The sequence below is a fragment of the Pygocentrus nattereri genome, chromosome 16, assembly GCF_015220715.1.
Source record: "Pygocentrus nattereri isolate fPygNat1 chromosome 16, fPygNat1.pri, whole genome shotgun sequence".
In the NCBI taxonomy this organism is placed as follows: Eukaryota; Metazoa; Chordata; class Actinopteri; order Characiformes; family Serrasalmidae; genus Pygocentrus; species Pygocentrus nattereri.
The window spans coordinates 21,837,278-21,864,873 of NC_051226.1; the positions used below are offsets into that span (position 1 = coordinate 21,837,278).

At 40.2% G+C, this 27,596-nt stretch overlaps 1 protein-coding gene across 4 annotated transcripts; it reads left to right on the plus strand.

Moving 5' to 3' along the window:
* On the plus strand, positions 1–26,876 carry si:ch211-247j9.1 (rho GTPase-activating protein 24). 4 transcript variants are annotated; one of them, XM_037546165.1, is made up of 8 exons: positions 1–223; positions 9,983–10,096; positions 19,040–19,247; positions 19,463–19,595; positions 20,187–20,260; positions 20,344–20,465; positions 21,369–22,398; positions 24,907–26,876. In XM_037546165.1, exons 1-8 carry the CDS (start codon positions 172–174, stop codon positions 25,142–25,144), a joined length of 1,971 nt encoding a protein of 656 aa, XP_037402062.1. In that variant the 5' UTR covers positions 1–171; the 3' UTR covers positions 25,145–26,876. The 4 variants fall into 4 exon arrangements, with proteins under 4 accessions (XP_037402062.1, XP_037402063.1, XP_017575779.1 ...); XM_037546166.1 differs by having other exon boundaries at positions 19,466–19,595; XM_017720290.2 differs by lacking the exons at positions 1–223; positions 9,983–10,096 and adding exons at positions 14,428–15,535; positions 15,729–16,231.
* The last annotated feature ends 720 nt before the right edge of the window (positions 26,877–27,596 follow it).

The following is a 27,596-nucleotide window of genomic DNA, read 5'->3' on the forward strand; positions in this document are numbered from 1 at the left end:
GCGGGCCATGGCAGAACTGGAGAGCCTGTGGTCTGTTCAGGGACGCCGCTGCATGTGGTCAGCCTCTACTAGCCTTAGCCCCAGAGCCGGGAGCCCCATCATGTAGAGAATGAGAAACAGCCACAGAGGACCGGAGCTGTGGTGAAGCTGGGCGATAAAAACATCTGCAGCATGGGACTCACCTGCTTCAAGTCTTGGAAGTTCAACAGAGCTACACAGAAAGGTCAGTGCACTGACTTCTGGCGGTCATCACTTCGGTACTCTGAGCATCTTTATCCATCCATCATGTGTTCTGATATGGATTGTGCGGACTTGAAATGTACTGTGTTGTCTTTGAGGTCACAGAGCTGTTACAGCGCGAGGCTGATTCGAAAAACCTGCAGCAGCCACAGCAGCAGCTAATCTCATTCCAATTCAATTCAGTTCAACTTTGCTGTTGTACCTGTTTGCACTGGTGCAACCTGCAATGCAGAAATGCAGGGTAGACACATGTTGAAGTGCAGTCCTATAAACTTTGAAAAGGTTCCTGGCACTCATACTTTAAAGAACCATTCAAAGGTCCTGTAGGGAACCAATAGTGATTCTACATGTTTTTGGCACCTTTACGTTTTGAATGAATGCTATTATTAATGTTTTGCCATGTTTATTTTCCAGAGTAAATCAATGCTATTATGTAGTATTAAAAGCAGGCTACAGTGATGGAGAGGTAAAGCTGTAGATTACAATTACACTGTTCCATTCAGTTCTATTACGTTGCAGTTACACAATGCACAACAACAGTAATAATAAACAAAAAAGTGCTTTGGGAGATAAAGAGAGATCAACTGTGAAGACTTGTAAAGCAGCCTTAGCAGATGTGGTATAAACCATGAAAGGCCCGAGTATTTTTTTTAATATGAAATAGCTATCTAGGAAAAAGGCACAAAGAGACATTTTCCAAAAAACACAGATTCAAAAAGATCCCAAATGGAATTTAAGTTCTGAAGCATTTTGAAGAAAAACAAAAAAGCTGCAGAATGATGTGACAGAAATGTGGGAATACTATATATTTCATTTTTAAAAATAGATATAATAGATATCATGATGTGTCAGGCTTTAGGGGAGTTTCTGAGGATGTGGTTGAGCGCTGTGGTAGTGCACTCTATTTTGGGTGTGTGTGTTTTAATTTTAGCATGAGTTATTTTACCAGTGGCAGGTTCTCCTCACCTTGCTCTCCCAACACTGAAGTCAAATTTTCTTAAACCTAGAGAGCTGTTAAATATATGTATTATTTGCTCTATTCCTAAATTAATCGACCAATATAATCGATTCCATGTTTCGTTTATAATGGTTTTAGATATTTTGAGCAAAAACAATAATAGTACTTGGTCCAGGTAGGTAGGTGTAAAGCAGACTGCTTGGATTTGGTATACAAATTGACCTACTGATCTAGTTTCATAACACTGCAGAGCAGTTCAATAGAGGCATGTCCATCAGCTTAAGTGGACCTATCAATAGAGTGTCAGTGCCGTGCTTCAGACAGATATGACAGCTTTAGACACACACTGCAAAAGGTTACTGGGCTAGACAGGGTCTGTTTCATGGCTCAGGAGGGGATCATAGTACAGACGTGAAAACCAAGTCCAAACAGTCCAATGATTTGTGGTGAAAAGTCTGATGGATGGCTGAGTGATGGCTATAGCGTTGCTAAGGACATGGCTACTTAATATAAGGATCTGGAGGAGACTTGGCTGCCAAGCACCCACAGATAACCTCTGAATCAGTGGAGAGAGGGAGCAGTGATCCAACAATTCTGTCAGATTAACTCTACTTTCATACATTCAAAAATAATATTCTTCATCCTTAAGCAAGAGAACATTATGACTGTGATTACCAGCATTTGTCAGCCTCAATTGTTCTATTGCTTTTATACAACTTATAGTACTTATTGTTCTTACTATACTGTACTTTATTATAAGACTTAAAGGGGAATTCTGCCAATTTCTCTAAATTTCTACATAATTAAATGATTAGGATGTGAACAAAGTTATTCAGAGAGCTTTAGTGTGAAATACTAATTTTAGAGAAATGCACCAAATCAGAATTGTTCATAGTGGTGGTGATAGGAACCAGACATCTGAAATATTTAACACTTCTAAAAGCTCCCTCACAGAAAACTATCTAATGCCTGGGACACTGTTTTATGATGGTTTTGAGATAAGCTTTTATTCTCATTAAATTACTCTGAATTACTCTGCATGTCAGCAATTGAAATATGCAGACATTTTAGAAATATCAGTGAAATCCCCCTTTAAATTTTATTTTAAAAGATTTATACATTATGAAATGGAATACTTGGAGAGTGCAAGTGAACACCTTCTTTCAAGACCTGCCCCTTGTTAAAAAGTTCCACAGGTCAGAAAAGCAAAAAAATTTCAAAAGCAAAAATATATCAGCTAAATCAGATAATCGGCAAATAGAAAAAATGAATTAAATCAATTAATTAAATCAAAATCAATCATATATGTACTTCAGAATAAGAGAAAATGAGTAATAATATTTTTGAAAAGTTAAGTTTGCTTTGACTCTCATTAGTTGGGGGCAGTCATGGGCTGGAGGTTAGGGAACTGGCCCTGTGACTGGAAGGTTGCCAGTTCAATCCCCAGGGCCGACAGCACATGACTGAGGTGTCCTTGAGCAAGACACCTAACCCCCAATCGCTCCCCAGGCGCTGTGGATAGGGCTGCCCACCGCTCTGGGCAAGTGTGCTCACTGCCCCCTAGTGTGTGTGTGTATTCACTAGCGTGTATGTTGTGTTTCACTTCATGGATGGACTAAATGTGGAGGTGGGATTAATAAAGTATCACTTAACTTATTTGTGCTTATGACAGAATCGACATTACAGTTACTCACTATCACCTCTTGAGGTACAAAGTGGTATCACGAGACAGGAAAGGCCAGGGCTAGCTGGTTAGCATGCTAACTTTATTAGATGTCTCTGTAACATTGTAGAAAGACTTCTTTGACAGAACATCCCAACTGTTATTTCTTCACATTCTGTTGATAGTCTCACTTAATTTGGGGATGTTTTTAAACTAATAATCTTACAAATTGCTCTTTTAAACAGATCATTTTTGACTTTCTCAAGGCTATTTTTGGCTCGACGCTTTAACTTATGAACGAGATTTTGATACAGTAGTTAAACTTCAGTATAATTTCTTTGTACTTTTTCCACCCTTATTCACCAGCTCTGAGGTGTAGATGTGGGGAGATGTAGATATTAGGCCAACAACAACAATAAAGATGGAATGCTACAGTGTGCCATTCCGAGTTTTGAAGGACTTGCTTCTTGAAAGCCTTGACAAAGATGAATCGGAGAAGTGTGGAAACATCACCATGCTTAAGCTGTAGTTTTTTTAAAAAATCACACAAAGTATTTCCAAAAAGTTAAAACAAATTTATAAATAATGTTATAAACTTGTTATAAACCTCAAAATGTATAGGGTTTATTGCACTATGAAAAAAAAGGAAAATCTTTTGTTTAATTGGTAAAAACCATGCAAAATATCAAACCTTCTCCAAAACTTGTAAATTTAACATGTCTAAAAATGGAAACTTTACAGGAGAAGGTAAAATGTTCTTAATTTTGAATGTAAGTTAATGTAAAGAGGTTTAATTCTAAGTGATTTTTGAGCATTTCTATTGGCCATTCTATTCTATTTATCCAAAACATTTTCACACAATGTAAAGGATATCTGTCATGTTCAAATTACGAAAAACTAAATCTGATAAAAATGGAAATGCATGTTTTTAATAAAACAAAAAAATGTTATGATTTATTAATGCTGCAATATTAACAAAATATTTGGAAATCACCTGATTTACTCAGCCTTTCCTGCAGCTTGGATATAGCATGGTAAATGTTCACAGACACTTCTATGTTTCTTCTGCAATCAAGGGTATTAATAGGCTGTTTGTCCCTCTGTGCTGCAGTAACAGCCTCTACTTTTCTGGGAAGGTTTTAAACTAGACGTTGGAACATTGCCATGAGGTTTTGATGGCACTCCACAATCCACAAGAGCAGTAGTAAGGTCGGGTACTGATGTTGAATGATTAGTTCTGGATCACAAACTCCACTTTAAATTACGCTGAAGGTATTGGATGGCGAGCAATTGAAAACCTGCAACGTAAAAAATGTCTTATTTTATCTTAGAAAAACCTTCATATGGTAACAAGTGATTTAACTAATTTATAATAAACAATGATACAATGCACACCAATCATACCTCAAAACTGCTCCAAATCTGCTTCTTCCACTTTTCATAAGGTGTGTCATCAATGTTTACAGCATAAGTAGAGGTGGTGTTTACTAACTCTCTGGCATGTAGTCTTGGTAGAAAAGCTTGGTTTTCTGTACACTGCAGCCCTGCAGTGTACAGAATACATGTTCACTGGCAACAGCCTGAACACCATGGCAGCTTCACATCTGACGCAACGTATCCTAGGAAAGCACTTTGTCGCTATGATGGGAAGCGGTTTCTAAATGATGATTTGATGTCTTTATAAATTTTATGCATCCTCACAGACTAATAAAGTCATTTTGATGGCCGGCATGAAAGAACACCTCTTGGTGTTTTTTGGTGTTTGAGGTTCTGAGGAGGTTCTTTAATAACAAGAACAAGAGACTCCTTAACAACAAGAAATGAAAGAATGGAGTACTTCTTCACAGACATCAGCATGAAATCCAGTGCTTATCTTTCTTTAAATGAAGAGTAAATACTGGCTTTAAAAAGTTTAAAAACTATTAAAGCATGAAATTTTTATAAGCTAATGAAACTTGTGTGCTTATCCAAGAGTTCAAAGGAAACCGTATTCCTTTCTGAAAAAAGACAGTCGTGTGCAAAAGTTTGTGCACCCTTGTTTTGTTGATTTTCTATGTGAACTTCTTCTTTTTTACTTAGCTAATCAACGAAATGTGTAATTTGAACAGGGGCATTCAAACTTTTTTCTGTATAAGGTCATAAAGATCCCTTATGGACTTGTAGCTTTAAGAAAAGACTTTGCAAAAACTGACAATTTACAAGTTTGATAGAAATGGGCCATTTATGAATGTTGATGGGCCCCAAGTGTCATCACTACTTGAGGGGCTCCTCATCCACCCCATTGATTTTATTTTGTATGCAAGAACACAAAATAATAAATACATAACTAATTTTGACTAGACAAATGCACAATAATGATGGCAAAATTCTTTAAGTACATAGAGGGCAAAGAGAATAAATAAAAATACACAAAGTTATTTCTGTGCATTATTTCTGCTTCCTTGATTTTTTTGGAAGCAAAGTCATCAATCACTTTTTCATAAGACACATTTCAGCCAGTATGATGACTGACACAAACAATGATAAATACTCACGGGTCCCCCTTGTGGTACAGAGGTCCTTAGCGACAACTTAGAGAAAGAAACAGCACTGGAAAGAAGTGGGAATGTCTTCTGATGTAACTGATGTGCTTCTAAGGAATAACTTGGATAGTTTTGCTTGAGCAGCGAGGTCTAATACTAAAATGCTGAAATCCAACTAATATTGATCTGTAGTTTAGACTGCACGAGATGGAGAACGCCCTGTGGTTCATCAATCAATGAATCAGTTCTTGATGCCCTTTTTGTCTCAGTGGTTACTTAGACAAACCCCCCCCCAGATACAATCTCTGACCCTAGCCCTAGTAAACTCGATTCTAGGTTTGTATTAGGTTACAAATTGATGTTTTTGACTGAAAGTGTCATGTTCAGCATCCCTTCCAATCAATCTGAGTCAGTGAATGGTCTGAAACTTCTGATATGGTTCTGTGTACTTTTGCCAGCTACTCCTCATCATTAAACCTTGTTGTATTAATCTATAAGTTCTCTAATCTATTTAAGCTAACCAGTATCTGTCTGCTCTCTTATCAGTGCATGTCGTGTGTCTGATCCAGTAGTAGTCTGAGCCTCAGCTGAAGAATGAGGGAGGGGACACTAATGTCATTAAGAGGGCTACAAATGTTCATTCGTATTAAACTCAATAAGGTTTGGTGCCTATAGCAGCAGTGACTTCCTTGAACCCTTCAGAATGTCTTTTCTTTCCGCTGTCATTAAGCTATGGCAGGTCCTACCAGCCATGCTCAGAATAGAGGAGGTATTGATAAACCACTTGGCTGCTTTTTACCGCTCTCTCTTGGTTAGGGGAAAGTGTCTTGCTGAAATTAATTACTGCACTCTCTCTCAGCAAATGTGAGTGGAATCTGGAGCATGGTTTAATTGTGGCCGAGACCCATTCTTTGATTAATTTCTCCTCTGAGAAATGTATGGGGGAGAAAACAGCAAGACTTTTTAATTAAATTATGAAAATCAATGCTGTGCTCTTCCCCCTGCTGAACTCCAGCAGTGCTTAAAGATAAGAAATGGTCACCCGATTCATCTCAGACCTTCATCTAGATGCAAGACTGACTGAAAGGACAGAGTGACCGTGATTAGAGGATCTGCTCATACTACTGTGTTTAGTCTGTGCTGAGATGGCTTCTTATCTGATTGTCTGCTCAGGGAGAGTCAGTATGGTTGTTTTCTTCATGCATCTTGATCCTGTTAACAGTTAATAACCCTAGCTTTCGGGCACTGCAGTAGCTGTAAATGAAGTCAGTGACATACACTCTGTCTACTTAATTAGAAACACATACCTACATGCCAATTTATGAACTCTGACCACCTTATAGATCCACTATATTAGAGTAAAGTCACAGACTGTAACCTATCTACTGTCATGCACTGTTTATCCCATTCTTTTCAGGATCCTGCAGGGCTGTTTCTTGCTATAAACAGTATAAACAGTTGCTTAGATCTCCCAAGTCACCTGTATGCACTTTTATTTAATAGTTTGTATAAAAAGCTCAGTCAGTCTAGGTTTTCTTATGTTTTCCTCATCTAAATAAATGAACTCAAAGCAGGATGTTGCTAAAGACCCTAAAATGTTCACAACTGGCCCTGCTTGTAGTGTGTGTGGTGTTGGTGGGAGTGTATCAGGCACAGCGGCATTTCTGGTGTTTTTACAAACATAATTGACCAATTAAAATCGCTTTGCTGCCCAAACATGTTTAGCCAAGCGCGGTTCTGTTGTCAAAAACCCACCTCTGATGAAGGGCTAGAACAGGGGTCGTCAACTGGGCAGACCCAGCACAATTTTCCATCAGACTACACTGAATACTTCGAAACAATTCTGTAGCAAAGCAGATTAACATATGTTAAAAAACAGCTGTATTTCAGCGAAATACATAAACATGAACCAGCGTGGCTTCTATAACAGTCCTGCACTGCAGTTTATCCATCCACATGAACTATGTAAATAACTATGCCAAAGGCAGCTCATCAGAACAGAGACTATAGGGCTAGATAGCAGCTCAGAAAGCAAACAATTTCACATATTTTTGTAGATTTGAAATGTTAGTTAGTATTTCTGGTCTGAGTAGTGAAATGACAACATAGCTTGTTTAAAAAGTTGTTCAACACAGTTTTAAGACATATGAATAGAAAACTGTTTGCAATTGCAAGGATTTTAGTTATTTCACCCTCTATGGTTCATAATATCATCAGAAGATTTAGGGAATCCTGAGAAATCTCCATGCAAAACCACAAGAATGCCGTTACCTTCAACCCTTCCGATGGCACTGTATGTAAAACCAGCATGCCTTTGTGAAGGATATCACTGCAACTTCAACTTCCAACTTTTTTGAAATTGAGTTTGTAGTAGTAGCTAATAGTTTGATCAGGTTTAAAGCAACAACAAAAGCAAATACACTGCTTTAACATGCTTCCCCTGGTATGTCTGCATTCTTAAAGAGGCACACCAGCCAAAATGAAAAAATGTAACCATTGCATTACAAGTCTGTTGTCTTGAGAGTGAGAAGTCCTGGTTTAAAGACTATGAATAGCCACCTGTGATGATGTATCTTGAAAGCGGGAGGAACTTCTGAAAAAGTATAAGCTGCATCATACAATATCATGTCTGTATTTACTAGTTTCCACATGAGTGCTTCATCAGTGGATCTATTTTATTTTCTATAGGGGGATATTAATGTAATGCATGCTGGGTAGTGTAGTGAGAAAACATTAATGGATGAAAACACAAAAAGGATACAAATTTCTGTCAAAGAGTTGAGGCTGAGAGATATAATGCTGTACTACATGGAACGCCCCTTTAAACGTCTCAGGTGTATTTTCCAGCTGGTTCACAAAGGAGCAATCAACATAGAGACTACAATCCTCTTCCCAAACCTCATATTAACTAGAAATCACAATAAAGACATCTATTGCTCCCTCTCGTTTTAGAGTGGTTTTCAGCTGAAGGACTGGGACGTAGCAGGAATGGAGAACAGAGCTGTTTATGAGTGTGCAGATTTGTCATGTCTCACTGGTGGGCTGGTATGGAGTGACTGTGGGGAAAAATCCCAGGCTTAAGACCAGGAGACTTAGAGCATGTTCATACAGGTAACTCAGTCTGACCTTCAAAGGAACCTGCTGACGGTCCAGCTGCATGCTTCAAGGTGCATGAAGTTCACCAACTGCATTGCATCTTTCCTTGTTGGCTTCTTTTATATTACAGAGATCTAGAAACATTATATAATGGTGGTGATGATGCTGTAAGTGTTATGCCAAGCAAACCTATTTCATCCTTCAACAAGAAACAGAAGAATATATTACCTTGAAAAAAAAGGTTAACCCATTTAAAAATGGGTCTATATAGAACCATCTACAGCACATTTTCTATCAGTCTGACTAAGCATTTTATGATGCAAAGAACCATTAAATGATGCAAAAAGTTCTTTTAATGTTCATGGTTATATATAGAACCATTTTCTCTACTAAAGAACTCATGAAGAGACCATTTTCAGAATGTATATAGTTGAGTCATTGAGAACTCTGAGGGTCTTTCAGGGTGGTTTGAGGTGAAAAACTTTCTTTACAGTGGTGCTAGGAACCGGGGTCATAATATCTACAGCACTAATATAGACTTTTTTTTATTTTCCAAAACCATCTCTAAACCTACCCGCATCTTCTTTTTCATGTAATGTTGATAATGGCAAAATAGTCTGAAAAGGTTTCTTTGTTTGCTATTTTGCTGTGAAATGTCCCTTGATCATCAAAGGTTTTTTTGTTTATTATTATTAATTAAAAATTTTTAGGCCAAAACTTTAAGTCGATTGTAAAACAATATCTCGTGCACTTGTAACCATTTATTGTAAGAACTTTCTGTGAGGGAGCTTTCAGAGGTATTAAAATCCGTGAACCACCGCTGTAAACTATTCTACCTCGGTGAGCTTAGAATGGCACATTTCATATCAAACCACACTGAATGATTTTGTTTACGTTTAATCATACATAATCAAAATTTGGAAAAATCATGGACTTTCTCTTTTAAGGTGACAAGGTTTTTTCCAGGTAATATTTGTCCTTTCACCATGAAATGTTTACACAAAATGAAAAGCAAAAGGCAATTTTCAAAAGAGGTAAATTTTTTTTTTTTTAATGGAAAAAAAAGATATAAATTTGTGACATGACAGTGACGATATATATGAGAGGTTTTGATGGAAGCAGGACGAATGCCTTTACTGTATCTGCACTCACTTTGTGTGCAAAGTCTAAATCGGTCTGTAGAGTGACATTTAAGATGATGGCGAGGGTCACCAGAGTCCTCTTTAAAGCACCCATTCAATCTACTGCGGTATTAAGCAAGTGCCTCCCATCGATTCAAATTAGAGTTAAAGCTCTACATGTTTGTTGTAGGTTCTTATGTACGTCTCTGACCGCAATGTAGAGATTACTGATCACTTTGCCAATTTGCTCAAGCAGCCTGACTGAAATCGATAAATGACTGTGCTGCATTTTGGGGACGGGAAAAATGCTAAACAGTTTAATATGACACCAAAACACAGACAAAGTAACAAACTTCCCCCTCCCTCCCTCTTTCTCTGGTAGGGAACAGGGACGTGTTAGTAAGCCCTGGATCATACTTCTTCCTGTCTAACAGCTGTGGTCAAGGGGAGGAATGGCTGAAGAACCTCAATAAAGGAGTGTGGATACCTTTCACAGGTGATTACAGACACAAACATTTCACTCTCACCTGGAAGTCACAGCAGTCCAACAGTCTGTTTCGACTTCAGTGTGTTTCTGTAAAGCCACAAAAGCCAACGCACTGAAATATATTTATGGATTTAGCCGACAGCAGTTTAGCTTTGTTCATCCACACTGAAGTTACCGGGAGTATTTTAGCCTGGACTGCTTTTTGAATTAGATAACACAGGACAGCCAATCAGAACAGAGATCATTTATGTACATTGCTGTGCAAAATTCAGAGACCACCCTTTTGTTTTTTAAATTTTGGTCAAAACAGCCAATAAGTAAAAGTTAAATTTAACTCTTCTGTCCTTCCTGTCTTCTTTTATCAATATATTTGTTTGTCTTTCACCACTAAGTCAAGTTTATATATAACATAGATGCATCAGCACAATTCAAACCTCAACAATCCCACCGACAATAGCCTGATAAAATCTAAAACTGCCTTTCAATACACCTCCAGGTCAGGGCAAGTCCACAGCATGTCTAGCAAAGTTCCTATCCTCATTTTACATCTGGGACAATACATTGAGCAATCATTATATTTTTTATCTAACTTTTCAGGAATTAAGTATATCTGATAGACTAAGCATTGGCTCTATCATCAGAAGATCGCAAGTTCGATCCCTGGTGATGCTACAGCCGTTTGTAGCCAGGAGTCCAAGAGAGCACAATTGGCCTCGCTCTCTCTGGGTGGGTAGGATGGGCCCTTCTTCTCACCCCATTACTCAACACGATGCTAGTCAGCGCAGATGTCTGTTAGCTGACGTAACAGATCTGGTGGTCGGTGCTTTCCTCCGAGTGCATTCGGCTGTCGTTGACGTTGCGTGAGAAACACACACACACACACACACACACACACATATTATCTTCAATAATGCATTTCAAGTCTGTTTTTCTACTTTCATGTAATAGTGGAGGAAGCATCTCCTAAAAATACAGATGATTTGCCTTAGACACACGAGACAAAGCCTGCTTGTGTTAGATCATTCTTACGATATTAAACCCAACCAATTACAGCTACATCCACCAAATGAGACTACATCCAAAGATGCAGCTCTTGGTAGAGCAGTTTTGACAGCCTTCTGTCTGCTGTAAGCCCTAACAGGTCAGGGACGCCAGGTGGAGCAGAGATTGCAGTGGCCCTGTCTCACTTCACTGCCGCCCACTGCTCTCTTGGAAAACCCCTGGGGCAAACGGTTCTGAGAAGACATATAAAATGGGAGTCCTAACAACTAACAACCTAACAACTGTAATCTGTCAAAAAGAAAAGAGAAAGAAAAAATGTTTTTTTTTGCACTAATACACTGAAACTGGGCATTAGAGATGTGGAGTGAGGTTTTATGGACAGATCAGATTAAATGTGTAATTGGGATTGCATAGATTGTGAGAGGCAGGAGACTTCTAAGGCTGAACTGTGGAGATGTTGATTTCTGCAGATTTCTTTGAAAAACCAAAAGCAAGTCTCCTGAAAACAATGGAAGCTGTAATAAAAGCAAAAAAAGTGAAAAAAGGGTGGACACACTAAAAAAAGTGACAGATTTTGGGGGATTAGTGTAATTTTCTGTGAAATATGTTTTCTGCTTTTTCTCTGACACTGACAATGAAAATCTTAATACACGTTTTGACTGGAAATTAAATAAATGACTTTTGCAAAGTACTGAGTCAAAAGAACAATAACCAAAAAAGCCTGTTTGATTCTAATGTTGGAAAATAACAATGGTAGAATAAATTATGACTCTATTTAGATACATAAAAGTCATAAATGGTCTTAATGGGAGAAAATTCAAGAAAACCTATGTAGGATTTCCCCCTTTTAGTTCTCAGGAAAATCAAGAAAGGGACTTTTTGCCTGTTTCTCTGATGCCTCACCTGATTAAGCCACTATGATGAAAGTGTCTGAACCAAACATCTATTTTATGCTACCTGGGCAGCCAGAGTTTATCAAGGGTTCAGTCAAAATACTACCCCTCCCCTCCCACCACACACACATGCACGCATACAAACATTCCCCGCATTTCCCAGACATGGTCAATGCAGTAGACATACCAGTTCTGTCTACAGTGACTCACATCTGACTTAAACACTGCAAACCACATGCTCTTTAATCCAACCCTGGCGAAAATACAGAATTCCCCTCATGTTTCTCACTTAGCGGAACAACATTAAGACATTTGAATGGGTTAAGATGGAGAAAGTTCTAGCAGTGGCACTGAAGTGTCATAGAGAGTTCAAGAATTCGAAACCTCTCAATGTGTGCCTGATATAAACCTCCTGGCATAAACAGACTATTCTAAATCTCAGTTCCTGCTTGTGCTCTTCATGCACTATTTCAGCACAGGCCTGGCAGCTCAAAGTACAGCACCCCCCGCATCCCCGATACAACCCACCCCGCCCCAATCTGGCCCCTTCTGGCAAAACACTGTCCTGTCTCTTCCACCTGCAATGTGTGTGTAGGAGAGACAGAGATAAAGAAAGAGCGACAGAGACAGAGTGGGAGAGAGAGAGAGAGAGAGAGAGAGAGGTCTTGGGAGGTAGCTGTGGGTCCATCTTGGCTAAGTTCCCGGTTCCAACAGCACTACAGTACACCTCGATTCTCTTACGGTGCTGCCAGCTCCCCATCATTCTCTATCACACCCTTTAATGCAGAGCACCGAGGAGAAATTGTGCTGTGCTGAACATATAAACAACAGCATCACTATCCTTGCCTTTCACCTACCTCAGCAACAGGGATGGACCAAAAATGTTTAACAACTAAAATAATCTGAAAAAAGGAGTAAAAGAAAAGCAAAAATGTATCATAATACAGTAAATAAATCAAGACGTATATGGAAACTATGAAGCATCGGTGCTCACCACATTCTATCAGGTGAGGACCCGATACTATTTGGAGAGCACCAGCTACTATCAGATAAGCATCAGTTACTATTTGCTGAGCACCAGATATTATCAAGTTAGCATCAGATACTATCAGGTGAGCACCAACCACTACTATCAAGTGAGCATCAGATACTATTCAGTGAACAAAAGCTACAACTAGGTTAGGACCATATACTATTTGCTGAGCACTAGCTACTATCAGGTGAGCATCAGATACTATTTGGTGAGCACTAGCTACTACCAGGTGAGCACCAGATCCTATTTGGTGTACTTCCCATTGGTTTAAAAGAACTATTGAGACTATTTATACTTGTGCATTTCTAAGCAAATACAAAGGATTTATTTTATTAATAAATTAATTTTATTAATAAATTACAGTATTAACTGTAAAACTTTGCACATAAAGGAAATAAATGAACTGAATATTAATGAAGTCAATCACAAATGCACTTCTTGTGAATAATTGTGTACAGAAAGTAAATGTATCACATGTACAGTTTATACTGCATTTAAAACAAAAATTTGTATGATGATACTACTCCACCTCTGCTTGAGTTTGATGACCCCATGTAAGTACAACAACAACTGTGTCTACCAGGGGTCTACCACCCAGCCTGAAAAAATATCAATGGTAAACATTGTAAAAATGAATAAAAAGCACTGAAATTGTGTTATCACAGATAGTACACTAACACACTTGTTTTAAGATTAAGAGACCCTTATTAGTCCCACAACGGGGAAATTTCAACTCCGCATTTAACCCATCCGTGAACTGAAACACCACATACACACTAGTGAGCACACACACACTAGGGGGCAGTGAGCACACTTGCCCGGAGCGGTGGGCAGCCCAATCCGCAGCGCCCGGGGAGCAGTTGGGGGTTAAGCGTCTTGCTCAAGGACACCTCAGTCATGTGATGTCGGCTCTGGGGATCGAACTGGCAACTTTCCGGTCACGAGGCTGGTTCCCTAACCTCCAGCCCACGACTGCCCCCAAAGCTTGCCAGAAGTTTACTTCATATCATCTAAAAAACTGTTTAAAAAAAAAGGGGAAAAACCCCCCCGCAAAGTAACAAGTTTCACATACTAGCTATTTACTTACACTGTAAGAGATAATAATACACAGTTATCAGAATGGCATGATTATCATCGGGCCGTATATCGTGTTACATAAATAAAGCCAGGAACCAGCCCATCCCTACTTACTTAAAAAGCAAAATAGAACAGTATTTATCAGCATTGCTCTGTACTGGATGGCTTCCAATTCATGGATCAGGTGGTATGTTCCATGGTCAGTGTGTAAAGTCATTATCATGGAACATTAGAAGACTAAGAAGGCCATTGTCCTTCTGGGCAATCTAGCGCTGTGCTGAACTCGTCGCTCATTTCCCAGAAGATTAACATTCTCAATGAATTCCCCACACCACCTCGCAGCCATAACTACTCCCTAGCCTGAGGCTCCCGCACACACACAGATTTCTCCAGCAGATAACACACTGGCACAGTAATGCACTTCGCACACACACACACCCGCTCAATGTCTCTTACATGCTCGATCAGAACTGTCATCAGAGGCCCGAGTTACCCAAACCGGATGTGCACCTTAAAAAAGGGCTTGGAGGCGTGACCACTGCAGGCCAATGGAAAATAGCCAAAGACAAGCAGCCATGTGAGGTTAGGGGGGAGAGGGGGGTAGAGAAAGTGAGAGAGAAAGAGAGAGGGTGGCGAGAGAGAGGGAGCTAGAAAGAAAGTGAAAGAGTGGGCAAAAGGCGACATGTTCTAGCTCATTTATTTTTAGTCGACCTGTGATAGTGTTGTGCAGCGTTAATGATTCATGGAGAGACGAGGGAGATAGAACGAGACACAGAGGGAGCCGGCGCCACTTTGGCCACGCTCCAACAAGCCTGCAGTAGAGTAGCCTGATACGGGACAAGGTGGGGGGGGTAAAAAATGGTAGAGGAGAACAGAGAGAGAGAAAGACAGAGAGAGCAAGAGAGGGAAAGAAATGGGAAAATGTGAGGACAGAGGCAGGGAAACATAAAGACTGTGATCATGTGACACTGGGGTGGAAAAAGGGAGAGAGCGCAATTCCAAAGGTATTCAAGGAGGAGCAGCCTTGACCACACTGACGTGCAGTTAGGGAGGCAGCCTTGATTTGACAGTGAGCTTAAGGAGGTGCCAACTCGCGTCACTGGAAACTCCTCGAAGTAATTAGTGTCTCGCCAAAGACACACATCTCTGCTCCTCAAAGACAGCATCTCTGCTGACCATGACATGTGACCAGGACACCTGCGAGCGCCTGCAAAGAAACTTGACCCCCTAAGAGTCCTTCAAAATAGCACAAAGAAACAGGAACAGCGGATGGCTGCCCTCGGATGGCTCCCTCAGCCAAGCCCACTGGAGATCAGAGGTTGAAGGTCACTGAAGGGAAGGGATCATTAAGGATGCTCTGTTAAGACTGGACAAGCCTCCTATCAAGGAACTCAAGCCATTTCATTGCAGAAACACCCATCTAACATCTGGATCATAACTGATGTAAACAATTTTAATACTTTTATTTTAACAGTTTAAAAAAATGTAAAAGCAAATTTAAACTAATTCTATTAATTCATTCATGCTATGCTACATAAAACTAAACCATTAAAACAATAAAAAAAATCTAAATGAACTTTTACCTAAAATTCAGCTAATTGAATTTTTCCACTTACATGCGTGGGTCATGCTGCAGAGGAACAATGCCTCCTCTTGAGGTATGAGGATTGTTGTCACTGCTGGAATGCTGATATCTGATTAGTCTGCATATTTGAGGGTCACTGCTGCCTCTCCTCAGCTCAGACGGCCTCTCCTGAGCTCCAAGGCTGAAAGAGCACTGGGGCTTATATCTGCTCACCTGCGCACAGGAGAGAGAAGGAAGAGAAGGAGGAGGGGGGGAGAGACAGAAGCAGGACGTGCAGTCCAGGGCAGAGCAAGAGTTTACAAAACAGAAGTCGTCGTCAGAAGGACAGGGAGGGTGAGGCTGCACCGCTTGCCGTGGAGCATTGTTCTGCTCAGGAACACTAAGTCAGCCAGAGAAACTGGGATTTTAAGGCAGATCGCAGGACAGAATCACTGTTTAGTGAGGAGGAGGACGGAGGAAGATGCCTGAGAACAAGCAGGCGGTCCAGCGGACAGGAAGCTACCTCTCACACTCTGCTTACAGGAAAATCAAAAGGGTGCTGAGCTTCAGGAGGCGTGAGTATTTTAGAGATTTTTGCAGAGAGCTTTGGTGCAATGCTGCAGTGCTGCTGAGGGACCTCTGACAGGCGTTATTCATTTTATCTAGCATGTTCACTCCTCTCTGCTTTTGAAAACCTTTTTTTTTTAATTGTACGCCAAGATACTGCATATTTACTGACCTACTGCCTTATTGCCCATAGTGACACCACTACTGTAATACACTACAGGTCAAAAGTTTGTAAACATTTGCCATGTTAATGTCAATTGTGTCATGTAATACACAATAACTTATACAATTTACTAGACAAAACATATTTTTCTAGATGTATTATTGTACGCACACTTTTTCATATATATATATATATATATATATATATATATATATATATATATATATATATATATATGGCTATTAGTTTAATATTAGACATTTTGATAATACGTCTGTCCAGAGCAACATTATGATGCCCTTTTATTGCACTTATCAAAGCAGCAGTTGGTAATTAACAGACTGATAGTGTTTTGTATTATACAGCATTATCTTTTGCGGACCATTTTAAATATCCATTATTATTAATAAGCCTTATTTAGCCAATGTCTGGTAAGTCACATGTCAGGGCAGTGAAATCTTTAAAATCAACTTCTGTGGGGAAAACAAGAAAGAAGTAAAACAGAAATAAAATAAAGGAGCACCTCCATTTTACCTTGAGACTGAGAGACGATTGGGACCATTGATTTGTTGAGTAATTTGTTAAGACTGGGGGTACTACAATCCAATCCAATACAATACAATAAAAGTGCTCTGAAAACGGTTATTTTGCTGTAGTTACTGATTAATAATGTAGTAATAATTAGCCAGTAAATCACTTGTTACTGACTTGATAAATTACCAACTACTTGCTTGAAATGACTTAAAAATAGACAACTAACAAATTTAAAAGACTATTCTGTACACATATCAAAGTGTTCTGGAAGGGCTGCATCTACTGCATTAAAAAAGTCAGTAAAGAGCTGCAAGTTAAATAACAACTGTACTGGCTTGTTAGGGTTCAGTAAGCACACTACAAGGGAATTATGTCCTGCTGTACTGAAGTGCTAGCAATATCTCTTACATTAGATATTAACATCATTCTTGATACTATTTAGTATGAAGAACACTTTATTAGGTACACCTGTTCAATTGCTTGTTAGTTAACTGCAACTCAGTGCATTTAGACGTGTAGAGGTGGTCAAGACAACTTGCTGAAGTGCAGACCGAGCATCAGAATGGGGGGAAGTAAGGTGATTTAAGTGACTTTGAACGTGGCGTGGTTGTTGGTGCCAGATGGGCTGGTCTGAATATTTCAGAAACTGCTGATCAACTGGGATTTTCATGCACAACCATCTCTAGAGTTTACAGAGAACGGCCCGAAAAAGAGAAAATATCCAGTGAGCGGCAGTTGTGTGGACGAAAATGCCTTGTTGATGTGAGAGGTCAGAGGAGAATGGGCAGACTGGTTCCAGATGATAGAAAGGCAACAGTAACTCAAATAACCAACCAAAATCTCTGAGGAATGTTTCCAACACCTTGTTGAAAATATGTCCTGAAGAATTAAGACAGTTCTGAAGGCAAAAGGGGGTCCAACATTTTACTAGCAAAGTGAACCTAAGTGGCTGATGAGTGTCATTGCTGTCCAAAGAAAATGAAGCATTTCTGAAATAGTAACTTTAAAGGAGAGGGCAAAAATGTTCTTCACTTTTAATGTAAGTTCATTTAACATGATATTATTCCAAGCAATTTCTACTGGTCTATTCATTCATTTTCCCACAATGTAAAGGGCAGTTGCTGAGCTCCAATTATGTAGAAAATTAAAAATGGCAAAAAATGGAGACTTTACTATATACACTATTATAGAGATTCTATATACCGTATTTTCCGGATTATACGTCGCTCCGGAGTATAAGTCGCACCAGCCAAAAAAAAGCACAGTAAAGAAAAAAAAACATATATACGTCGCACCGGAGTATAAGTCGCATTTTTTGGGGGGGGGGGGGGGGGGGGGGGGGATTTAATAAAATCCAAGTTAACGTAACATGAACAGTTATTCAGATAACAATGACAAACTATAACAAAGAACATGCTAACATGTTTATCAAACCATTTTTATCAAAGTTTATATCACTCCAAATCATCAAATCCATTGAACTCTTCATCCTCAGTGTCACTTATGAACAACTCCGCTAACTCTGGAGGTGGACGAAGCGCCGCTTCCTCTTCTTCGTCGCTTTTGTCAGACTCGTCGTCAGTTACATTTGCAATTATTCCAGCCTTTCTGAATCCCAGCAGGATGCTTTCGGTTTTCACGGAAGCCCATGCTTTGCTGATCCATTCAATGACTTCCGAGAACGTAGCGTGGCGCATTCTCCCGGTTGCCGTGAAGTCCGTATTTTCCGGACTATAAGTCGCTCCGGAGTATAAGTCGCACCCCTGGCCAAACTATGAAAAAAAGTGCGACTTATAATCCGGAAAATACGGTAGTCATTTTACAACAACCTACAGCTCTGTTGCTCAATCTGGACACATCAACAATATGCATTTTTTTGTAAATTTTTTTAGGTTTAAATTAACTATGTGAAACCTGTGAAGTTCAAAAGCACGGTGCTGTATCAGAGCAATATGGTGTCAGTTTTTGCTTTTATATTATTAAAAAAATAATTCCAAACTTTTCATCAGTGTTTCCAAACTTTTGAACATTGTGTACAACCTTTGAAGCCTTTTTCCATTACAAGACAAGGCTGAGTACACAAAGCCTGGACCATGACAGCCCTGCCTCTTCACCTCAGGTGTGTTTGGGCAGCGGCTGGAGGAGACTGTGCTGTATGAGCGACGCTATGGCGATCATATGGCTCCTCTGGTGGTGGAGCAGTGTGTAGACTTCATCAGGGAGCGCGGGCTGCTGGAGGTGGGGCTCTTCAGACAGCCTGGCCAGGCCACGCTGGTCAAAGAGCTGCAGGAGGCCTTTGATGCTGGTGAAAAACCCTCCTTTGACAGGTAAGTGCTTGCAGCACACAAGGAACTTCCATTATTGAACCTTCTTAGACACCAACTAAGTCATTCCAGTCATATCAGGTATCAGACGAGTCATTCACAGCATATCATGCCAAAAGATCAAAAACTTATGAAGAATGTAACTATGTAAGACAAATTGCACAGATATTGGCAAAGAAGGAAGCGCTGTCAGCTGAGCTCTGTTTTTGCTATCCCAGCAGCACAGATGTCCACACAGTGGCATCTCTGCTAAAGCTATACCTCAGGGAGTTGCCTGAACCACTGGTGCCATTCTGTCGCTACCAAGAGTTTCTTATGTGTGGCAAGAAAATCCCCTCAGACAGGGAGCAGGTAACCACTAAATTTATTACAGCACATTACATTGCAGAGGATTGCATCATTGTTGCATCATTCAGCACACATTCTTACCCTGAGTGGTTCAAATGCATGCTTCTAGGGTTCATTAAAGTGGATCATAATGTCCCTAGAGTCCCAATTTAAAAATTCCTCACCATGTCAGAAGTCTTTAAACATCAGAAGCATATTTTAATCAAAGTTCCAAATTTGAAAAAGTGGAAATTCCACAGTATGATGGGATCTTCATATGATTTGATGGTTACATGTATAAAGTAGAGTCTTTCTCTTCATTAGCTTTGACACCAGAGATAGTCAGAGCTGCTAGGACTGGAGTTCAACATCCCGGCAATACAAAGTAGATATTTAAAAGGCAAGGCAGGCTGCTGTGTTTGATGCCATTTGCTGGAAAACCAGTCAGATACAATGACAATGAGGTTAATCAGAAGGCCTTGCTTGGAAATCCAGGGTTATGCAGAAATGAAGAAAAATGTAATTTATTCACAGTTCCCACTAACAAGTAGAGGATCCAGTATAAGATTCTCCATCATTTCATCTTGTATAATGCTTTTGTGGTCTGGTCTTCAGGGACTGCTGGAGCTGAGAAATCTTCTTCATGAGCTTCCCGTAGCCAACTTTAACCTTCTGAAATACATCTGCCAGTAAGTGTGGGTTCGAAGAGTGTAATGACGGTTGCCATTAGATCTTCAAAACACTCCAGTTCAAATCAGTATTTTTCTTGCAGGTTTTTAAATGAGGTCCAGTCCTATTCTAGCACCAACAAGATGAGTATCCAGAACCTGGCGACTGTTTTTGGGCCAAACATTCTACGGCCCAAAGCTGAGGATCCTGAGAGTATTATTGGAGGTGAGCATACTTTTAAGATATGAATGTGAAAAGGAGCCAGACATAAAAGTAATGGGAGAGAAAGAAAGTATTAAACTGATACAGTTCGAATCTCCCAAAAGAATCAGAAAGCTAATGCACAGGACAAACAGAAAACAATGAGTTGGAAAAGAAAGAATGCCACGTTATCAAGATTTCTCGATTCCCAGTTTCTTTTTAAATTTCATACTGCAGCAAGCTCCACAACGTGCATCAATGAAGTTGAGGAGTTAATGTTACACCAGCAAGGGCCACCCACACTGTCAGAAATAAAGGTTCTGTGCAGGTACATTTTTCACCCATCAAGGTACAAATAATGTAAAAATACCCACAAAGGTACAACAGCGGTGTTAAGGACCAATTGTGTACCTTAAATTAGTTTTTATCATGTGAAAAGTAGAAATGTTTACCTTTTCATAGCCTAATGTTTTAAAACAGCACACACACGCACACACATATTCTAAGCCACTTATCCTACTGGGTCGCAGGGGGAGCTAGAGCCTATCCCACCAGTCATTGGGTGGAAGGTTAAAACAGAATAAAATAAAAAGCCTGGAGATCAGATGGGGTGTGTGGAGTCAATACAACTTAAAAATATAATTGAAAATATAATTTCAATAGATTATGGTTCAAATATGTTCCCTGACAAAATGTACCCTTGAGAGTGACCGCTTCATACCTTTTTTCTGAGAGTGCATGGTCACAAGCTTCCAAAATCTCATGGCAGACATAAGCTGCATACAGTTTAAAAATGTCAAGGCTATCCAACAGGATAAGGAGTGAGAAACATTCTGACCGGCAAACCAAATCTCTAGAAAATCCTCCTTTGTGTATCACTCCCACGATACCTCAGTCATCGCTAATGTGGTGTGTTTTTATTTGCAGGGGCAGCCGTAGTTCAGCATCTGATGTCCGAGCTAATCAGAGAGCACTGTACGCTCTTCTCGAAAGAAAACCACAGCTCCCCAGGAACCTCCATACCTACGTTCTCTCCCACACACAGACAGTGCAGTAAGGTGGAGTGGGTGCATGCTGAGTCCTCTGCGCATCCAAGTGAGCCTCAGGTGGGACTGAGTGGCGATCGACTGCCCCAAGCAAATCAGACCTCTATGCAATGCTCACGGAAGCTCTCTCTGCCACTTATGACAGAAAGGAGATCATCCTACCAAAGTATGCGCACCCACCGTCTTCTATCAGAGACGCAGCAGTGGCAGCCTGAGGCTTCTCCTCAGTCCAGCTCAGCTCTGATTTATGAGAACCACAACCCATCCCTTTCTGCACAGGAGTCACCCAGTAAAGGACCCATCTTTTGTCCGACCACACCACCATCTGCTTCCTCCTCTATGACAGCAGTGGCAGAAGGTGGAGACGACTGTGTACAGCCTTGTAGTTGGCCTGGTCTGGGACAATCTGGCTGGGAGACTGAGAGAGTCCTAGGGGACAGTGGTGGAAGCAGTGAAGCCCAGGATAGCACCTTGTCTATATATGACAACATGGGCACCGAGGAACAAACAAAGGAACTTGTGGAAGATCAGGAGGTAGTCACTGGAATGAAGGAGTTGGAAGCATCCCCTAGCGTTGCTGACAGCAGCAGCTCCTGGTCCTCCTGCGAAATTTTGCCTATTGACGAAGCAAATGTGGGAAGCAGGAGCGATGGACCTGCTAGTCCTTGCCACAGCTCTGCACATTTCCCTTCTTTTAGGACAGACCCTGGGGAAGGAGATCCACATCCCAACTCCCCTGCTTCCTCTTCTGCCCCCACGGATGCCCCTCTGAGTACTGGCAGCAGTGAAGTCTTTCTCCCGAATGGGGACCCACAAGGCCCTGCTGCCTCCCAAGTGATGCAGAGCCTCCTGGCCGGGCTCCGAAACCAAATGGCCAGGCAAAAAGCAGAGTATGAAACCAAGATCAACAGGTAAGCACTCGACAGGTGCAAATAAGAATTTCTATAATCTATTCATGTATTGACTACTATTCAATTAACAAAGTAATCGAGCCATTACGTATTCTGCGGTTTCCTCTCACTTTGCAGTCAAACTGCTGCCATCACATTCCATCTGCACCATAAGTGATTTTTTTTCTTGGTGGAACAAAACAACAGCAGCTATTTTTCCTTCCTGTAGTGTATTGCAATTTGTTAGAATGCCTGTATCATACAAACACAACAGAGCATCACAGAATGCCTTTTTTTGGAAGCACCAATATGCACAAAGATGTTAACAACTAACTGACATTGTTGACTAATCATAACTTCAAGATCATTAGTCATCTTAAATGACAACTGATCTAATTATGTATTTAATAGAAAGTAATTTAGATTTATTAGTAATTCCTTGTCAAGGATTTGTTAATGACTTAAAATGCGAGTCATTCCATGAAATGTCATTTTCTATGCTATGCCGCTTTTTCAGTCATTATGGAATCATCTCAAATTCACCTTCTCATCTTTTTATCCGCATCTTTTTAATATTTTATTCCATGGCAACTCCCCATTTTGTAGTGTTCCTGCATTTCTGTCAAACCTAATGAATGACTAATTTCTACAATATCTGAAGTTACAACATCTCAAGCTCAAGACTGCATCAAGTTGATGGCAAACATGACAGGTTATTTCTTGGATGCATCTACAGGAGATGCTGTGCATGACCTATTCCCAAACAACAGATGTTTACAGTGCATCCGGAAAGTATTCACAGCGCTTCACTTTTTCCACATTTTGTTTTGTTACAGCCTTATTCCAAATTGAATTAAATTAATCTTTTTCCTCTAAATTCTACACAAAATACCCCATTGTGACCATGTGAAAAACGTTTTCTCGAGAGTTTTGAAAATTTATTAAAATTAAAAAACAAAGAAATCATATTTACATAAGTATTCACAGCCTTTGCTTAATACTTTGTAGAACCACCTTTGGCAGCAACTACAGCCTCAAGTCTTTTTGAATATGATGCCACAAGCTTGGCACACCTATCTTTAGGCAGTTTTGCCCATTCTTCTTTGCAGTACCTCTGAAGCTCCATCAGGTTGGATGGGAGACGTCTGTGCACAGCCATTTTCAGATCTCTCCAGAGATGTTCAATCGGATTCAAGTCTGGGCTCTGGCTGGGCCACTCCAGGACATTCACAGAGTGGTCCTGAAGCCACTGCTTTGAGATCTTGGCTGTGTGCTTCGGATCGTTGTCCTGCTGAAAAATGAACCGTCGCCCCAGTCTGAGGTCAAGAGCGCTCTGGAGCAGGTTTTTATCCAGGATGTCTCTGTACATTGCGGCATTCATCTTTCCCTCTATCCTGACTAGTCTGCCAGTTCCTGCTGCTGAGAAACATCCCCATAGCATGATGCTGCCACCACCATGCTTGACTGTAGGGATGGTATTGGCCTCGTGATGAGCAGTGCCTGGTTTCCTCCAAACATGACGCCTGGCATTCACACCAAAGAGTTCAATCTTTGTCTCATCAGACCAGAGAATTTTGTTTCTCATGGTCTGAGAGTCCTTCAGGTGCCTTTTTGCAAATTCCAGACGGGCTGCCTTGTGCCTTTTACTAAGGAGTGGCTTTCGCCTGGCCACTCTGCCATACAGGCCTGATTGGTGGATTGCTGCAGAGATGGTTGTCCTTCTGCAAGGTTCTCCTCTCTCCACGGAGGAACGCTGGAGCTCTGACAGAGTGATCATTGGGTTCTTGGTCACCTCCCTGACCAAGGCCCTTCTCCCCCGATCGCTCAATTTAGACGGCCGGCCAGCTCTAGGAAGAGTCCTGGTGGTTCCGAACTTCTTCCATTTACGAATGATGGAGGCCACTGTGCTCATTGGGACCTTCAACGCAGCAGTAATTTTTCTGTATCCTTCCCCAGATTTGTGCCTCGAGACAATTTTGTCTCGGAGGTCTACAGACAATTCCTTTGACTTCATGCTTGGTGTTTGCGCTCTGACATGCAGTCAACTGTGGGACCTTATATAGACAGGTGTGTGCCTTTCCAAATCATGTCCAATCAACCACAGGTGGACTCCATTTAAGCTGTAGAAACATCTCAAGGATGATCAGTGGAAACAGGATGCACCTGAGCTCAATTTTGAGCTTCATGGCAAAGGCTGTGAATACTTATGTAAATATGATTTCTTTGTTTTTTAATTTTAATACATTTTCAAAACTCTCGAGAAAACTTTTTTCACATGGTCACAATGGGGTATTTTGTGTAGAATTTTGAGGAAAAAGATTAATATAATTAAATTTGGAATAAGGCTGTAACAAAACAAAATGTGGAAAAAGTGAAGCGCTGTGAATACTTTCCGGATGCACTGTATGTTTGGACTTTTATCATAGAAACGCATGACTTGACAGTTTAAGCAGTTTTACATGATTAAAAACAGCGAGTCTCTTTTGAACAGTTGCACAGGCGGAGTGAACGTTTACTCTGTGTACTCAGGTTGGAGCAGCGGAATGAGGTCCTCCAGGGGCAGGTGGTGGAACTGCGTGCTTCTCTGGAGCAGCAGCGGCGCTGGGTCAGTGCGGCAGAGATAAAGATGAGGAACGTTGAGCGAGCCCGAGTGGATGCAGACCGGCGCAACGCCGCACTGCAGAGAGAAATGGAGCAGTTCTTCCACACCTTCGGAGAGCTCAATTCAGAGGCCCGCAAAACAGAGCGCATCATTCAGAGCTTCTGAGGCTCCCAGACACTGCCACCAATCTGTGTTCCCATAACAATACCAGTTGAACATTTGAACGCAACCTACTCTTTTCTTTACCGTCATATTTTACACATTTTAGAATAATAGTAAAGAAAAAAAAACATGAAAAATGGTATTACTATAGTCAGAAATACTGACCATTTATCAGGGCTATTCTGACCCATGCCATGCTACCTCATAAACGCAACTAATTTATTTAAATGCATTAAGGAGGACAGACGTTTGATAAATGAACCTGAAGTTCTGTATAAGAACATGTTAAAAATATACTGTACACCATCAGGAAACAAAATTATCTATTGAATAGAACTTTTGTTCATCAGGGTACAAACAATGTGAACGTACCCTCAAAGGTGAAACAGTAGTCTTAAGGCCAACCTGTGGAGTTTTAAAGCAACACTACATTCACTTTTGTCTGAGGAAAGGGGCATATTTATACATTCAATATTTAAAAATAAAAACAAAGTCTGGAGTCAAAACATGGCATATAGAGTAAATACAATTTAAAAATAAATAAAAACAAAAAGTATAGGCACAATGGAATATGGTACAACTATGCCCCTGTGAGGGTACCACTCCAGTGTCATGAGGGACAGTTTGGTACCTTTGTTTCCTGAGGGGGTATATACACATATATTTTAATTTAAAACTTCTGTGTTTTAGTAATAAATTCATGCAGGCATCAAATACCATTATTATTTGTGGTAGACACAAATTTCTGCCTAAACCATGATGATTAAAACGTCTTAAGGTTACGAAGAACACATTCATTCGGGCGTGTTCAAATTTTTGACTGGCACTGTTAACACCTTCTAAAACCATCTCAGGCTTCCAATGATAAAAGCCTACTGCAACCCTAAAGGGAAAAAGTGCTTCAAATACAAGCAGTGCAGGTGCTAAGAAAAGAGCCAGGAGCAACCAGGAGGACCAGGGTGTTCTTTATGGAAGTAATGACTGTCTGAAAGATGGCTTTTGCTATGCAGGTACTCGGAAACAATGGAACGACCCAAACGTAGGGGAAGAGGTATGTCTAGCGAGCATGGATATCATAAAATACATGAGACAGGATGAGTGAAGTCTCATGAAGCATTGAGAATCTATTTAGGTTTTGATGTATGATTTCATGTACTGACACTGTATCTAAGAGTTGGGTGCTTTAATGGAAATAACACTGAAAATTGGAAGCAACTCTTCCTATGTTTTATGTAACACAAAACACTGTACATACTGCACTTTAACTGATATGCATTTATACAGAAATAAAATATGTAAGAAACGTAAAAGCAGCACGTCGTTTTCAGCTTTTTTTTTTATTTAGCCAGTTGTTACAGATGTTTCTTTTTCTCCCATACAGAAAAATGGATCTGACTCTCCATTGCAGTAGATATAGGATCCTGTTTGAAATTTTGCATATGTTTCAGACAAGGTTGTATGGCAAGAACTCACTGAGAGCTTCTACTCTCAACAGCCCACCAAGAGCGCATCCATACATGTCACGACGATACAAACCACGCAAAAGCAATACGGACGTATTTGTACATAGCAGTTAAGATATTTACTCTTCAGGTTTTGACTGAAACAAGTTTGAGTGACCCATGGCTTAAAAATGTAGATATGTTGTCTTAAAAAAAGGCAAAAATAACAAAAAAGTGGAACTGCTCCTGGGAGAACTCTGATACTAAATGTGAACTGGTTAAAAAACACAAAACAGAGAAAAAACAAATCTACTCATTGGTTCCGTCTCCAACAATACAGATTGCCAAAGTGACACAGCCATACAGACATATACCCACTCCCACAAGGGAAACACCAAAATGAAGAGAAAGCCCTTGAGAACATTTAGAGCCAGCTTGTTCTGCACCCTTAGAGGGGTTTAATACCACTTTTGTTCATTCAGAACTGGATGTTCGGACAAATCAGATTCCACTAATAACAGGCAAGCTAACCCATGAAAGTTAAAACAAACTAAAAATAATTATAAAAACAATGCACTATTGCATTACTGTAATACAGTATTACCATGCTACTATTATGAGAAGAAGCACCTGTTGAGGTCATGCACACCTACATGTCTCGTATTGATGCTAGGATGCAAAAAACAAAACAAAACAAAACAAAAACAAAAAAAACAAAAACAAAAAAACAAGTGTGTGTTCTTACAGCGAAATATGTAGAGAAATGTGTATGAATGAGGTGATTTTGCAAGAGCAAAATTATCAGCCTGAATGGCTTGTCCATCTGCAAGAAAATGCTTTTGTAGGTGCAAATTGGTGAATAGCTTAAGGCATGATGAACGGTTATGATGCTGAGGCCGATCTCCTATGTCAGTCAGAAGACATACAAACACGCACGCACAGACACCGCCTGAAGCCAGCCATTTCCATCTCCTGACGAATCCATAATGAATTATTAATATCTAGGAGGTGAA